Source organism: Pistacia vera, unplaced genomic scaffold (assembly GCF_008641045.1).
Source record: "Pistacia vera cultivar Batoury unplaced genomic scaffold, PisVer_v2 Contig918, whole genome shotgun sequence".
Taxonomy (NCBI): Eukaryota; Viridiplantae; Streptophyta; class Magnoliopsida; order Sapindales; family Anacardiaceae; genus Pistacia; species Pistacia vera.
The window spans coordinates 151,173-167,138 of record NW_022196799.1 but is presented as its reverse complement, the minus strand read 5'-3'; the positions used below and the strand labels follow the sequence as shown (position 1 = coordinate 167,138).

Below are 15,966 nucleotides of genomic sequence, written 5' to 3'. Positions count from 1 at the left end.
GCAGCAATTTAATTGATCTTTTAGTCTGGTTCACACTTATACCATATCCTTATTTGCCTAATAAAGAAGAGAAACTTTGATTGCATTATGCCCAAGTTTTGAATCATTCTTTATTCTTTCTTTGGCCATCTTTTTATCAAAAAAACATCTTAAAAACTTTGATTTGATATAACATAATCGTTACTGTTTTCATTTTACAGATGTTAATATGCAGACGAAATGATATGCTCGTAAAGAGAACTTAGAAAAATATCGATCATACATCTGGGTATCGCAAATTGTGATAAAATATAATAGAATCAATGCCGCTTTCATTTTGTAGATATTAATATACAAACGTGATATGCCATGTTTTATCATACATTTGGGTATCACGTAAGCCATTCTTTGCATTATGCACAAGTTTTGTCTAATTCTTATTTGTTGTCTGTCATTATCTACAATGTCAACGCATCGAAGATGAAAAATGTGAGTTATTTATCTGGGTATCATGTCATTCTGGTAATAATTTGTAGATATATGTCAAATATGATCTGCGGCCGATCGTACGATAGATTTTCAGGTAAATTAGTAAAAAAAATTGTCGTTTTCAAAAGGAAAAAAATTGGAAAATAAAATGAGAGGTTAAAATATATAGAAGAAAAAGAAAATGAAGTGGACCCTAATGATCAAAGATTAGCTTTGTTGTTAGTATCAATATCTTGTATGCACAATTATACACATTAATAATTTACTTTAACTTTATGAAGTAAATTAAAGCAAAGGATCTTACGTCACTTCATGAAGTGTTAATTACAATTAATTAAATTTAATTAATCTTCCACGTCATCATTGCCAACCTGGCAGTCATGTGCCAGCTGGCTTGAACTCTCTGGCCTTATAAGACTTTCTCAAAGAGAACTCACACAGAACCCTTTCTCTTTCTCTTTCTCTCTGTCTTCTTCTTCTTCTTCTTCTTCTTCTCCTTCTTCTCTCTTCAGGCGTGAGGTTTGGCTTTTGATTACAAAAACTCTTTTACAAAACAAAAGCCATCAAGAGCCCATCAAGAGCTGTGTCTCATTTGTTTTCTTCTCATTTTTATGAGAGTCAAAAAGAATTACAGAATAGCAAGAGTCTCTGTCATCATCTTTGTCTTGACATTCATGTTTTTGTTTCTTTCTTCTTCATCACTTATGTATAATCATTCTCTCTGTTTTCTCTCTCACTTACCTTTGCTCAGTTTCATCAGCTTTTGATTGATATATAGTTCTTCTTTTGAGGCAGACAAAGAAAGAGAAAACAATATCATTTGAAACCTACTGTTTCTTATTGTTGTTATTATATAAGTTTTCAGTTGAGTTTCATCCATGGATGTGTGGGAGAAGTATTCGTTAAAGGAAGATCATCATCTTCTTCATAAGGGGGGTCGAAACAGGAGGGAGAACAACAATAATCCTTCTTTCTCTTCAACTCTTCTCGACGCTATTTACCGTTCCATTGATGAATCAAACGGTAAAGGAGACGAGGATGACCGAGAGGTGATTTTCTACAGAGAATCCATGAGGAAGAAGAAGCATGGGCATGGAGGGCAAGAAGATGATCAAATGGCTCGTATGCAACGAGCTTGCATGATTGAGAGGTGGATGGAGAAGAAAGTCAGCTGCGAAAAGGTCGTTGTTCGAAGAAACTCCATGGCGGATTTCGAAACAAAGCATCATTTTGATAATTCGGTGTTGTTGAAGTCGAGCTCCAGTTCTTCAGAATCCAGCTGTGGAGGCGGCTTCTCATCATCGGAATCAGACTCCTTTTATGGTGCAAAATCAAGATCCAATTCAAGTTCTTGTTATTCCATGCAAAGGCCGAAGCCAATTCGAACCAGTCTCTCTTCCACCCGCCCCGAGAAAGAGTATGTTTCATCGCAAAAGGCGGCGGGGGCTGCGCCAAAACACGAAGGTGGTTCCGGGAAGACGAAACTTTCCAGAGCCTTGAAAATTTACAGTGATCTGAAGAAAGTCAAGCAGCCGATTTCTCCGGGCGGCCGACTCGCAAACTTCTTGAACTCTCTCTTCACTGCAGGAAATGCAAAGAAGGCGAAGATTATAAACTCATCACAGCCGGAATCGGCGTGTTCATCAGCTTCCTCATTCTCGAGGTCTTGTTTGAGCAAGACGCCATCTTCAAGAGGGAAGTTAAGCAACGGAACCAAGAGATCAGTCAGGTTTTATCCGGTAAGCGTGATCGTTGATGAAGATTGCAGGCCGTGTGGGCACAAGAACCTGTATGAAAATAACAAGAATGACGAGCTTCAATATCGCGTCATGAATGAGAGCCAAAGAGTCCAGGAAGCTGCAAGGGAGTTGCTGAAGAATTATCAGAAGAAGAAGCTGGAGTTTGATAATGATCAAGAGTTTGATGATGTTGAAGAAGAAGATGAAGATGATGATGCAAGCTGTGCAAGTTCTGATCTTTTTGAATTGGATAATCTTTCAGCCATTGGAGCAATTGAGAGGTACCGAGAAGAACTGCCGGTTTATGAAACAACTCATCTTGATACTAATCGAGCCATTGCCAATGGTTTGATCTTGTAATTCCACCAAAAAAAAAAAAAAAAAAAAAAATTCCAAAAATTAAGTTTCTAATTAATTAGGTTTAATTTTAATGAATGGTTTGGGGGTTGGTTTACATCATAGAAATAATAAAAATATGTCTCTCAATTTTTACGTTTTTTTTCTTTCTTTTATATTATCTGTTTTCAACTCTTCCGATCTTCAAAAGATTTTATCGATCGTCTATTCATTACTTTAACGAGTATGTATTATGGAGAATCTTGAAATCTTGTTCACGTATGAAATTCAAAAATTTAAAGTAAAATGAGAGGTTAAGTTCAATTAAATTAAAGCAAAGGGCAGATTTTCTACACCATCAATCATCCTCAGCAAGAGAGAAAGAGAGAAAGTGAGGGAAGCTTTTGCTTTCTCTTCGCTAAATGTGGGGTCTCCTAAATTGCTTCAATATAACACAAACTCGACTCAAAACCATATAAATGAAGGATATTTTTTAGTCAAAAAAGTGACAATTAATCTAGAATTTTCTTTTCTAAAAATTTAATTATTCTTGATTAAAGTACTTCCCGACCGGGTTGCCGGAAAATGATTTTCCGGTGAGGGTTTATATGGGTTTTACTCTAGTTGATTATAGTGGAAAAAAAGCAAAGAAGAGAAATGAATACATGGTCTCCAAAGCTGTGGACAAAAGGATCTAATCTTTGATCTTCAAGACCTTTTTGTCAAATTTGGTTGGCTCCTAAGCTATGAGTATTTCCTCAAAAGTAAATTCAATTAAAGTTTTTTTCTACAAATTAAATTAAATTGCCAAAATAAATCTCATTTTCAAACCACCTTATCAAATCAATTCATTGCAAATTTTGTGTTATCTCTTAACCTTTTTTATTTATTTATTTTATATTATCTTAATCACTCTTTGTCTCATGCACATAAAATAACACTCAAAGGAACATGCATGGCATTAATTAGTTTGCAAAATGGGAAGCTTTTAATTATCAGGGTTTATGAGTTACTGGGGTTAGCTATATCCAGGGGTCTTGTGTTCGAGTCACAGGAGAAGCATCTACTACAGTTTTATAATTATCCTGATCCATTGAACTTGTAGGGTGTTCTGTGACCCTGAGGATTAGGTGGACTCGGCTAACAATTGTGGTCGGATACTTTAGTTATTTAAAAAAAAAAAAAAAAATTCTTGTTGGTAAGAGTTAATTAACATACGCCGGTTTGGGTGTAGGGATTTCACGTCGATATCTTTTTTCAGTGTTGGAAATGATGTCGATGTGCTTACATCTCGGATTAGTTAGGATGACTCTACATAATCACTCATTTTACCATTGAGGGATAGGGTATTAATTAATTAATCTTCCTCATAATATAAATTATGAGGAGAAGAGAGACGTGAAGATGGATTTAATTAATTAATTACGAGGACCACTAAATCATAACAGTGTGATATACTAATTAAGCTATCATCACATAATTAATTAATTTAATCAAAATTTTGAAACTTAGCTTGGACTATAGGAAAAGAAAAGGCTAAGCTAAGGTCAAAAGCATTGTAGACTCTAATTTGCCTATAGAATACAAAATTAATGAAGTGACCTTATGAAAGCTATTTGCCATGCAGCCTCCAACATCAATGACTTGGAAAATATATTAATTAAGTTGTTAATCAAAGATTAATTAAGATTTAAGATCAGCTTCGATTAACAACAAATCTTGATTTTTTTTTTTCTTCTAAGAAATTAAAGGTGTTTCCAAATGGTTGGTGAAGTGGAGAAGTTGAAAACAATTATGGGGAGATTTAGTGGTGGGTGTGAGAGTGAGACCACCAACTCATATCCCTGCGTTGACAAACTATAATCGTTGTCAAACTTTTTAATTTCGATTTAATCCTTGATTAAGACTTAGATTAATGCAAAATATCTAGCACCTAATTAGTTGCTTCTATGATGTGTAAAGGCTTTTATTTTACAGCATAGATTTTTTGTTAATAGAAGTTTATATTTAACAACATTGCATAATAGTCTATCTTCGGTAGCTCAAGTGGTAGGACGAGCACTGGGATGTGTGGCTAATTTAGGAAGAGTCGCTATGTTAAAAGACTTGAATGGTGTAAGGCTGGCCCTGACTTGGTGGAGTCATGGCGCCGGACAGTCCAATTCCGTTGCATTTTTGGAGTTGTGACAAGTGATATTAAAGCCAAATTGCTCCTTGGTGGGGTGGGGGGGGGAGTAGGCAACTAGGCATCATTCCAGGAGGGAATGGTTGTCTGAGCGGATCTTTCTTAGAATTAGAGGTGATATCCTTGTTTACTTCACAGTCTCAAGTTCGAACCTCCTCGTCCCAAAAGTTAAGTGTGGAGACCGGTGATAGGTTGCTGCACTAGTCTTCCCTGAGGATTAGTCGAAGTAAGAGTAAGCTGGCTCGAACACCTTGGTTACAAAAGAAAAAAAAAAAAACATACATAATTTTTGTGTTGTTGGTATGTATTTGGTGGTTGAAATAAGAAGTTTGATTTTGTGTTCTCAAAATTTGGAAACACTCGTTATCATTTTTTTTAAAGTATCTAAAAATGAAACTGTTAAAGTTGTATTTGTTCTCTATCACCAATTTGGTTACTTATGGTGTATATATGTGGTTGAACTCTATTCTCCTTCGAGTTAGCTTTTGGAAATAAGTTATACCAAAACACATTTATAATGGTATAGATCAGAAACAATGTGAAGATTTTATTATCTTTTCTTTTAATCAATATGAAATGTAAAGAATGAAAACTAGAAAACATTTTTAATATAGATAAATAATGACCATCTTGTAATTAAATGTGTTGTTAATGGCTAATAAAATCGAGTTGTTACTATCATCTTCTCAATAAATAGTTGAACATTTTGGGGCAAGCCATGGCTAGCCATGTCACTCACCAACCATGCACAACTCCGTGGCATTAAAGCATAACATTTACAAACAATGGAACCAAATTAACCATGTGGCCATAGCATTCGAAGGGACCAACTCGGATTAGGGCCCGAGTGTAAACCACAAATGGCTTGATCATTGGCTCGACCATCTTTAACTCTGTCCATGCAAAAGGGTGCATGCCGGGTCAACCAATTAAGCTTGATTGATTTGAGCCTCAAATCTGAGATGTCTTATCTCTAACAATGGTTATTCTCAATTAATTAATCTTCTACCTCTCAATTATTTTGCCAGTTATTAGTTGACAAATAATAAATCTGAGATTCTAAGTTGTCAACTTTGTTTCTTTCTACAAACAACTTTGAGATAGATATGAGGCCCTTTCTGGTTCATAGATATCAACCTTTTTGTACACAATAATATAATAATGTAAGTTGGTCTTATTGAATGAATTATACCTGCCAAATGGTGGGAATCACGATTCAAGACAGTCCACGACATTGTTTTAAAACCTGGAACAGACTGACTGGTTCGATTGGGAATGAGACCCTTATTCGGACAGGGTACATCCTAAATTCGGTTGTAACAGTTGGACTGGATTGACCTAGGGTTGAACCGGTGGAACAGTACCGAATTATTGATTCAACTGTTGGATCAGAGAACCAATCAACTCCCATAGGCCATTTTTGTTGTTTTTTGACGGATTTTGCACCCCAAATCACGGAAAACACCTCCCAAATGCTGATTCACGCCTTTTTTGGCTTGATTTTGTCGCCCTCGCCTTTGCCAGATCCAGGTTTCTTCTTCGCACAGCACGACCTTTAGCCGTCCACATCGCCATCAATCGTCCAGACCATATCCTCCACCTACCGTTGACACCATCTCACCAGCCTACCATCTCCATCACAGTCACGATTGCGCGACACACCATAGTGCATGATTCCTCTGCACGTGACTGCGTGCGTGCGAGCCCCCTACGCGTCCACAACCCCCACTTCGCCTGACCGGGACTGTCTGATTGATTGGAGGTTGAATTTGATTGTTGGAGTTTTTGGATTAATTATTGTTGTTTTAAAATTTTATTATGTCATGATAACATCACTAGTCCAATCGATCAGATTGGCCGACTAGGGACGATCCCTTGATCGGGTCAAGGCCTGGTTCGGGTCTTATAACATTGGTCCACAAAGCCCTTTTGTTGAGGGAGCTTCACTAACGACACGAGCCTCTGAGGACCATGAGGCCTCTATTGCAAGTCAACAATTGAGCAACAGTTGTACGCGTCGCTCCAGATCGGATATAGATCTTATGATGCATGTATATTATAAGTACGAATGGTTATAAATAGGATGTGATTAATAACAACTAATTATAATTGATAAAACCTATACTATTTAGTTACGTTAACAAAGACTTTAAATAACATAGAATTAGTAATAAATCCCACAATTAGTCCTTATGTGATTTCATAATCAACTTCTTAATATCATTAATCGACCAAAATAGAGATGGTTAAAGTAAAGCAAACCTCGAAAATGTACACCAACGTTACAACATAAATTGAAAATCGAACCTACATTAAAGTTATCGGGATCCCAAAAAAAAAAAAAAAATTGGTAAAATTTGAAAACAAAATGTGAGTGGGGGCATAAAAGTGGTCCAACAACGAAGCATGCCTTCAAGTTAGTGGTACATTAAAATGGGAAGCTAAAGGATGGATGAGTGTGACTGTGTGAGTGACTTGACGTTTGGGCCGCACGTGGTGGGCTGGCCTGCCTGTCGCTGGCCGCATGCACACGTGTGCCGCCTCTTCTTTCAGAGGTCCCCGTATCATCCGCTGATTTTATCATCAAATCACAAACCATTAAAATATCACTATCATCATCATCATATAGGCCCCACGCTATTTCGTTTTTTTAACTTTTGCCCCCTTGCTGCCTAGCATTATTCACTTCCACTCTTCTTTTGACACGTGGGTTATCTACACGTGTGTCTCTTTCACTTTATTTGAGGAAGTTACTCGTTTGCCCTTGTAGTTGTGATGGGATAATTCTTTTGGACAAATTTCATTTACCTCCCTTCACATTTGTGTTTAAATAAAAAACACCCTATTTCCTTTGTAAAACCTCATGAAATTTTCTCATTATTACCAAATATTCATTCAATTTAAGTCTTTTAACTATTGACTTGATAAAAAATATATAGGAGTATGACCTTCTACAACATCAAGTAACCATACATGATGGAAAATTGGGCCGATTTAACAATTACGATGGCAAATAATAGAAAGGCACACTAAGTAAGTAACAAATAAAAGTTACCTCATTATTATAAATCAAGTTATTGAATATTTAAAACAAATCCGAAAATTCAAAATACTCGTTATTTAATAAGACCTAAGATTCCTAATATTTGAAAGATCTGGTATATCTGGTATAAGGATGCAGTTTCTAAGATATACTTGAAAGTTTCCAAAGCAAAAGGGAAAAAGATATCAAGAAAAAAAAGAAAAGCCAAAGGGGTGAATTCGATTTTAAAGTAAAGTCAAGGGACGTTCGAAGGATTTATCACTTTCTTTAGAGATGGGTATGAATGGGAAAAAGTAAAACTAGAGGGGACAAAAATAAGCAAGCAGGGCAGCTTTAGTAAAAGAAAGAAAAAGAAAGAAAAAGAAGGTGTTGTTGTGTTGTGGGTTTGGTTTTTTACATGAGAATGAGAATAAATATGAGTAAAAATTAAAGAGAGAAAGTTGATGGATCGAGGGAGAATTTTGATGATCCCAAGGCGATTACATTGTGAAGCTGTTGAAACTTGAACAGTGCATCCTTTAAATTCTTTTCTTTATTAAAATCTCATATCATATAGATATAAAAAAAGAGAAAGAGATGGGGACAGAAAGAACAAGAATAATATTTGATCAAAGCTTCTAGTTTGATTACTTGTAAAGATGATCATATAACATATTCCAACATCTTAATCTTAGCTTTCACTTTGTCTTCTTTGTTTTGCCAAAAATAAAACAACATTTCAGTTTTTAATCTTTCTGGCAAAGTTGTGTATCATGTTTTAGGGTTCTGGGTGTATATTTGTAACCAGCGTTAAGAAACATCGCAAGAGAAAACTTCAGTTAAACTTTTTTATGTTGAAAATCGTGAAATTTTTGTTTATTTAATATTTACTATCATAATAAACAAAAGCGCACCATTTTTTTTTTAAAATGGTGTCTGAGCGAGCTTGTGTGCATCTCGACTAATCATTAATTCTTATAAATAACTAGCACAACATTCAATTGCTATGACCACCTGCTTAAATCTTGGAAGCTAGTGGATTTGAACCTAAAACCGTGTGTCTTAATCACACATCCCAACGCTCGTCCTACCACTTGAGCTACCTAAGGATGGGTTAAAAAAATGAACCTCCAGAGTATAAATATGTAATTTATCTGACTCTTCCATAATATTGTAATAAACATCGAGAAATACTATATGAGAAAAATTCAATTAAATGTTTTTCTCTTAAAATTTGTAATTTTTTTTTTTTTAAACATTTATCATCATGATAACATATATATCATCAGACAAAAATTCAGTCAAATTTTTTCACGTTGAAAACTATAAAATATTATCGTTTAGAATTTATTGATACCGTAAACAAAAATCCAAACTGGGTATGAGTGAAGGAAAACTCAAACGAGCTTTAAGTGTTTGATGATAGAAAAAATAAACATGAAACAAAGTATAAACTCAAATATTTGGGATTTAATTTGTGTCATTATAAGTATCAAAATGTTTAAATTTTTGGGTGATATTTTGTGTCATTATAAGAATAATACAATGAAGAAGGCAAAGAACAAAGAATTGTGCGTGGCTTTCTCTTCTTTTTATTATCAGAAAGAAAAAAAAGACGTCTCTCTTGTTTTCATTCTCAAAATCCTCTTTGTGATGTGATGGCAATTCCTCGAAAGGTATTTTTGATGTCGAAAGGTATTTTGGACCTAAATGTGTGCAATAATTAATTAATTTTATATTTCTTTACCGTAGAAGTTGAATTTGTCTCACGTCTTTAAGTTGGTGATCTGTTATGATGTATATATATGATTGGACCCTCTCCTTCCTTGAATTAACTTTTAGATAAATTCTACCCGAACCACGTTTGTTTGGGTTTGGATCCTGATCCAGCACCTCCCGTGAGAGGAGGGTGTTAGAAATTGAATTTGTTTATATCACTCGAGGTAGTTGCCATAAAAGGATGATGATTGATTTGATTAACAAAAATATTAATAGTTAATTAAACATAAGCTTTCCACTTGGAGTTGGGTGTGTTAATTAATTAACTAATCAAAATTTTAATTTAATTTAAATATTGTTCTTTTAAACTAGTTTGAGTAGGCATCTAATCAAACTCTAGCTACACTTTCAAGTTTCTACATTTACTTTATATATAATTAAAATTATCTTTTGAATAAACAAAAGCAAACCCACATTCTATTCTTCCATGAATGGGAAAGGAGCCTTGTTTTGTTAATTAATTAAAGTTTAATTAAAGTGTAATTAATTAACATGCTTGGAAATTACATGTCCTTTTTTATCTTGTATCAAAGTGATTTAATGTTGAATAATATTTAATGTTGCTTATCTTCCACATATCTATTGCGGCTACTCTGGTCATGGTGGATCTCTGGGGATCATAAGTTTTAAGTTCATGAACGTTTGCTCGAGAAATTAAATGGGAATTCTTAGGCAAAACTGATGCATGCGATATTATTTGCAGAAGAAATAAAAAACATATATTTATATATAATATGACATGGTTGAATAGATGATATGCAAATGATGTGATATATTCATCATATCTAGCTTTTTTCTTTTTCAAGAAAGACTAAAACCCTAATCTAAAGGCATTAAGATTGTTCATAAACGTTTGCTCATTAAATTAAATGGAAACTCTTAGACAAGATTAACGTATGTGATATTATTTTTATAGACAAGAAAAAAAGCAGATGTACGTATAATATGATATTGTTGGGTAAATAACATATAGATAATGTGATATATTCATCAATTTAACTTTTTTTTTTTCTCTTTTTCGGGGGGAAAAAAACAAACCCTAATGTGAAAACATTCATATTGTTGATTGAAAGTGAAATTGCTTATTGAAAGTGAAATTGCTTAAGGGTGGTGGCTAGACGAGTCAAGGTCAAGATCAAGACCCACCATGGGTGGCTTTAGCCTTTAAGTAGTAGCTACCTTGTCCTTAAAAGTATTAATGAAGTTGCTAGCCAACCCTAGCTAGGTTAGAATTATTTCATTTTCATGGTCCACCCATTTTTAAGTTGAACTTCGTAGGGCTAGCTACTTTGGTCAATTAATTAACAATTCACTTTTATAATCAATTTTTTTATTTTTTATTTTTATTTTTACTTAAATTGATTTAGAATGCTATTATTCAGCTAGGTTATTATTATTATTATTTTTTTTTAACTTTTTAAAGAGCATAATGAATCTCATCGTTCCCCTTGTGACCAAATGACAAACTCTTTAATCACTGGGTTAGTTATATTCAAGGGTTTTGTATTTGAATCGCAATAGAGACACTTACTGCATTTGTGTAGTTATTTTGATCCATTGGGTTTTAGGGTGTTCCGTGTCCCTGACAAATAGGTGAGTTCGGCTGACAATTGTGCTTGGATATTATTTAAAAAAAAAAAAACATATATAAGAGAATTGACAATTTTAATAAGTCTTGTTAGCAAACAAAAAAAATTAAATATTATGTAGAAACTAGATGGGCTTTATTTAACAAAATGAAAGCAACCCATCAGTCCAAGAAATAAATAAACTAAACATCTTTAAATGGTCCCATGAACAAAGCCAAATTTAATGGCTAAATTATGGTGAATTTATTTATAAGTTAGGTGTGGCCGACACCAAAAATTTGAAGTTTGAATGCTTTAAATATGGTCATATTTTTTTTATGTACATTTATGTTGCAAATTATAGAAAGCAAAAGATTAATTTGTCTTCAAATTAATTTCATTTTCAAGCATGCTTTGCTTTCTCCTACAACAGTGACTTCATTGTGACAGTTAACTCCAATAACTTGCCTGATTCATTAATGGTGTCAAACCCTAGTCTTAAATCTAGGCAGATTTGAGGGTGACCAAATTAACTCTTTATGACAAATGTGCGGTGGAGGCTGCGGCCGCTGGCCGTGGTTGGTTTCAATATCTATCCATGGTAATGTAGCTTGATTTTGAGTTGTAAATTATGATGAAAGAAATTAGGCAGGAGTCTTTGTTGAGTAGATTGAGCCTTTAGTAACAGTAAATTTGGTGTTCATTTTGACATTCATTTGGGACTAAGTTTTGTTTGTTTGGTTTTGAATATAATTTTTTAAAACCTACCAATTAAATTCAGTCAATCTCTTGCAAAAATCAACTACACCCTTTGTTAGTTGGGGATATTTAATTCTTATTTTATAATGTTTAATTATCAATAGGGTATTCGTAAAAGGGGTTTTACGCCATCGGNTGGTTCACCCAATGTAGGCTACGTCCAGCTGAGTCAATATTATTGCAATATGCCTCACCTCTCTCGTTTACAATGAATGAATTGTTCTCACACCCATAACAAGAGAAAAGTATGTTTATATACTAGGTTTAAGAGATTAAACCTAGTTTTACAAGAATTCCTATTCCTAAGCCCAACCCAAAAAAGGAATTAATAACTTAAAAGGAATCCTACAGCGGTTATACATGGAAAAGCCCAAAACCGCCTACGCGGGACCCCCGAGTGCGTCTCCGTTACCCATTAATGCTGAAGTAGTCGACAACTCCAACACTTACTTGAGCCACAAAAAAAATACTTCGTTGTTTCATTGGACAACGACCAATTTTAAAAAGTAGACAACATAGATTGGTTTGATTAGTTTGTAAAACAGTTATTCAACCATTTCAGTAATAATAATTGTTTCTTAACTAATAATAGTGACACAAACGAACTATTGTAATTCAAATGGTTGATAATCAAATCTTATATAATACCTACAACCATTTGTGTTATTTTGAAATTACGGTTCAACCAATGAACAAATGCAGTATAAAATCCTTACATTAAATTTTAAATTTCTAAACAATGGTCTGTCAAAGTCCATTTCTTTTCAATTAAAACTGTGTTACTTAACTAGATTTCTAGAGAACAATTCTACAATTAAATTTAAAACGTCAATATCACCACCAATAAAGTTTAAACATTAGTTAAATTAAAGACCACCTTTAGACACTAGAAACACAAATTTTAACGTATATTATTGATATGAATTTCTTCAACCTCAATTCATATACTACCCCAAAACAACCACTTTTGACTCAACCTAGGCTAGGTTTTCTTCCAACTCCTTATGACCATTCGGCTAACACACTCCATACACACTCACAATCATTAAACAACTTAAAACAACTCCTTATATCAAACTCCAGTCAATCACAAAGTCATTTATGCTCAAATGCACCACAAATGGATTCATACACACCATGCAAAACAAAATCCGAAAAATGAGTTAACTTGAAGCTAAAGGAAAACAACTTACATAAGAGATGACCAAGGAATTAATCAAGCCTAAAGGAAACTNAATTCAGCTATAGCCTAAAAGAATGTCTGATATGAGTGATATGGTTGTAGTTGTTTGTAGCTACTTGCTCGCCTTCACGAGAATCCAATGGTTCCTACATGATATGGTGTCATTCCACTCTTGTTGGACCGGTATTGAAAATTTTGGCATTGGTTACTTTGTTTACATTCTGAGAATAAAAGCAGCATTAAGAAAAGGTCTTGGTGAACTGATAATGGCTCTATTTTTACTTTAACAGAACGGTGAAATTATTGCAACGTCCGGTCATGAAGAGACAGTAGTAGTTGCTGAGATTGACTATTCAGCTATTCAACTCCAGAGGTAGTGTCCTAATTCTCAAGTTTAAAAGCTAAACTTGTATCAAGTTCCTGATTGTGTTCATAATGTTTTTGATTATAGAGAGCACATACCCGTTCAGAATCAAAGGCGGGGAGATGTATACAAGTTCATTGACTTGGTTGAGCATAAGCCTTGAAGCATTAGTACTGGACAACAGTCCATGTAAACTCAATAATGTTATTAGATTATTCTGTCTTGCAAATTAGTGACCATCTTGAGAGAGTGTTCAGTAAATTTTTGTATGGGAAATAAGGTTCCAGAGTCTTACTATTTGGCCTCAAATTCTAAGGTTGTACGAGGCATTTTGATGGTGGTCACTATCATGGCTTACTCCCCTTATATGTAGAACAAAGTTTTGAAAACCGGACCGGGCCTTGACCTGGTTAAAGGCCTGGTTCACGGTTTGAACGGTCTGATCGGTTAGATCATCGAGGAACCCGGTGGTCCAAAAAGTTTGAAATTTTGCAAAAACACCCCTGAAAGATTTTCAGTCCCTACAGGTTTGAAATATAGCAAATATACCCCTGTGATATGTTTTGGTTTTGACTTTTTCGGCTACCAAAATTCAATTAGACACCATCACTTGGACCGCCGTCCTCCACTCTACAAAACTCTTCTAACCTCGGAACTTGGTAGCCCCCTATTCACCGATTGTGACTCGCGTATTGAGTTGATTTTTTTTACCAAATTTCGGTTTATTTTTGGCCTCCAAAATTTGATCCGACACCACCCCTTGAACCATCGGCCTCCCTTCTACAAAACCCCTCTAACCCCAACATTTGGTAGCCCCTCGTCCGTCGACGGTAAGATTAGGGATTTGGGTGAATAGTAAAATTGGAAATTTGGATCGAAAAAGATGTCGGTCGACAGTCGAACTGATCCGATCGGCTTGTCTAGTCTGGTTTTCAGAACATTGATGTACAATGAGTTGGTGTTAATTTTTCTTTTTGTTCTTTAACTTAAAGTTTGTGTACCTTAATATTTCTTTATCCATAAAAAAACAACCACCCAAACACCCATATGGCTGTAAGCTTAGGCAAATCAGCATTCAGCTCTCACATTAATATTGGCTGCAGGACAAGTAAAAGCTACTTGTTATAATCTATAACCCTCCAACAACGTAAATTTCCCACGAAGACTAGCCACCCTTTTTACCATTCTGCAAAATCCCCAACTCAAAATCTGAACGTGACCACATACAAAATGACCAAAATTATTCATGACAACAAAGAACTTAACCCCACATACCAAATATTGTAAGACCGAACATAGCATAACTCACTACATACACATAAGCAAAACCCTTGACCAACTAAAACAAACACATGCCCTCTTACTTAAAACCCTACCTAAAACCCACCACCAAAATTATTTAACCCAATTTCTCTTCCATCTCCTTAAGCTATCCGGTGATAACTTGAGCTATGCACGCCAAGTGTTCGACAAAATACCCAATTGTAGGAATCAATTCCTCTGGACTTCCCTTATACGTAGCCATGTTGTTCATACTCAATTTAGCCATTCCATTTGGTTGTATGCTAAAATGCAGCGGTTGGGTGTATTGCCATCTGGGTTCACTTTCTCTTCCGTGCTCAATGCATGTGCTCGTATGCCGGCATTTCTTGAAGGCAAACAAGTGCAGGCTAAAGTAGTGCAATTAGGTTACTTCCGGAACAAGTTTGTAATAACTGCATTGCTTGACATGTATGCAAAATGTGGGTTTGTATTGGACGCGAGAAGATTATTTGATATGATGGATGATGAGGATAAAGATCTTATTGCATGGACTGCTATGATTTGTGGATACACTAAGATGGCTATGATGGATGATGCGCAAAGACTGTTTGATAGCATGAGCCAGCGCAATGTGATTTCTTGGACTGCAATGGTTGCAGGGTATGCAAAATGTGGTGATATGAGAGCGGCAAAGGAGTTTTATGATAGGATGATAGAGAAGAATTCTGTGACATGGGTTGCTATGATTGCAGGGTATGGGAAGTGTGGTGATGTGAGTGAGGCTAAAAGAGTGTTTGATGAGATTTTGGAACCTGATGCTTCATGCTGGGCAGCAATGGTGGCTTGTTATGCACAAAATGGGTATGCTGAGAAAAGTATTGAATTGTATAAGGTGATGAGAGAAAAAAATGAGAGAATCAGTGAGGTAGCAATGGTGGGAGCTATCTCAGCTTGTACACAACTTGGAGACATTGAAATGGCAACTAAATTGGCTGAGCATGTGGAGCAAGGTTGCTGTGGTAAGTTCTTCTGGTTGTACATTTTATCATTATAGAGTTTATAAATGGTTTTGAAACGCTCACATTAATCCGTATCATGAATATTGTTACGTAATAAGTTTTTATACTTTGTTGATTTGAAAATTTGGTACACTCTATTGTTATCAAACTTAATTTATGTGGATGGGTGCGGTTGACACACTATTTTCCCTATCCTATCCTAAGAAAATAAAATATTATTTTTCTATTTAACCCAAAATCTAGTTCAATTTTATTCAGCTCAAAACATTTAACAATTACAT

The 15,966-nt window shown here is 34.9% G+C and overlaps 2 protein-coding genes and 1 long non-coding RNA gene across 3 annotated transcripts; all 3 read left to right on the top strand.

Annotated features, from left to right (window-relative positions):
- The first annotated feature begins 925 nt into the window (after positions 1-925).
- On the top strand, positions 926-2,597 carry LOC116120032 (protein BIG GRAIN 1-like A). Its single transcript, XM_031405967.1, has one exon. The coding sequence runs from the start codon at positions 1,347-1,349 to the stop codon at positions 2,565-2,567; it is 1,221 nt and encodes a 406-aa protein (XP_031261827.1). The 5' UTR covers positions 926-1,346; the 3' UTR covers positions 2,568-2,597.
- A 10,536-nt stretch (positions 2,598-13,133) lies between these two features.
- On the top strand, positions 13,134-13,704 carry LOC116120023. The gene is made up of 3 exons (XR_004126483.1): positions 13,134-13,222; positions 13,330-13,412; positions 13,491-13,704. It is a non-coding gene; the product is annotated as an uncharacterized LOC116120023 (long non-coding RNA).
- A 945-nt stretch (positions 13,705-14,649) lies between these two features.
- LOC116120010 (putative pentatricopeptide repeat-containing protein At5g37570) lies at positions 14,650-15,720 on the top strand. The gene has a single exon (XM_031405942.1). It carries the CDS (start codon positions 14,650-14,652, stop codon positions 15,718-15,720), a length of 1,071 nt encoding a protein of 356 aa, XP_031261802.1.
- The last annotated feature ends 246 nt before the right edge of the window (positions 15,721-15,966 follow it).

What these genes read in the sequence shown, in the direction of transcription:
- LOC116120032 (XM_031405967.1), top strand. Translation starts at nt 1,347, where the DNA reads ATGGATGTGTGGGAGAAGTATTCGTTAAAGGAAGATCATCATCTTCTT.
- LOC116120010 (XM_031405942.1), top strand. Translation starts at nt 14,650, where the DNA reads ATGACAACAAAGAACTTAACCCCACATACCAAATATTGTAAGACCGAA.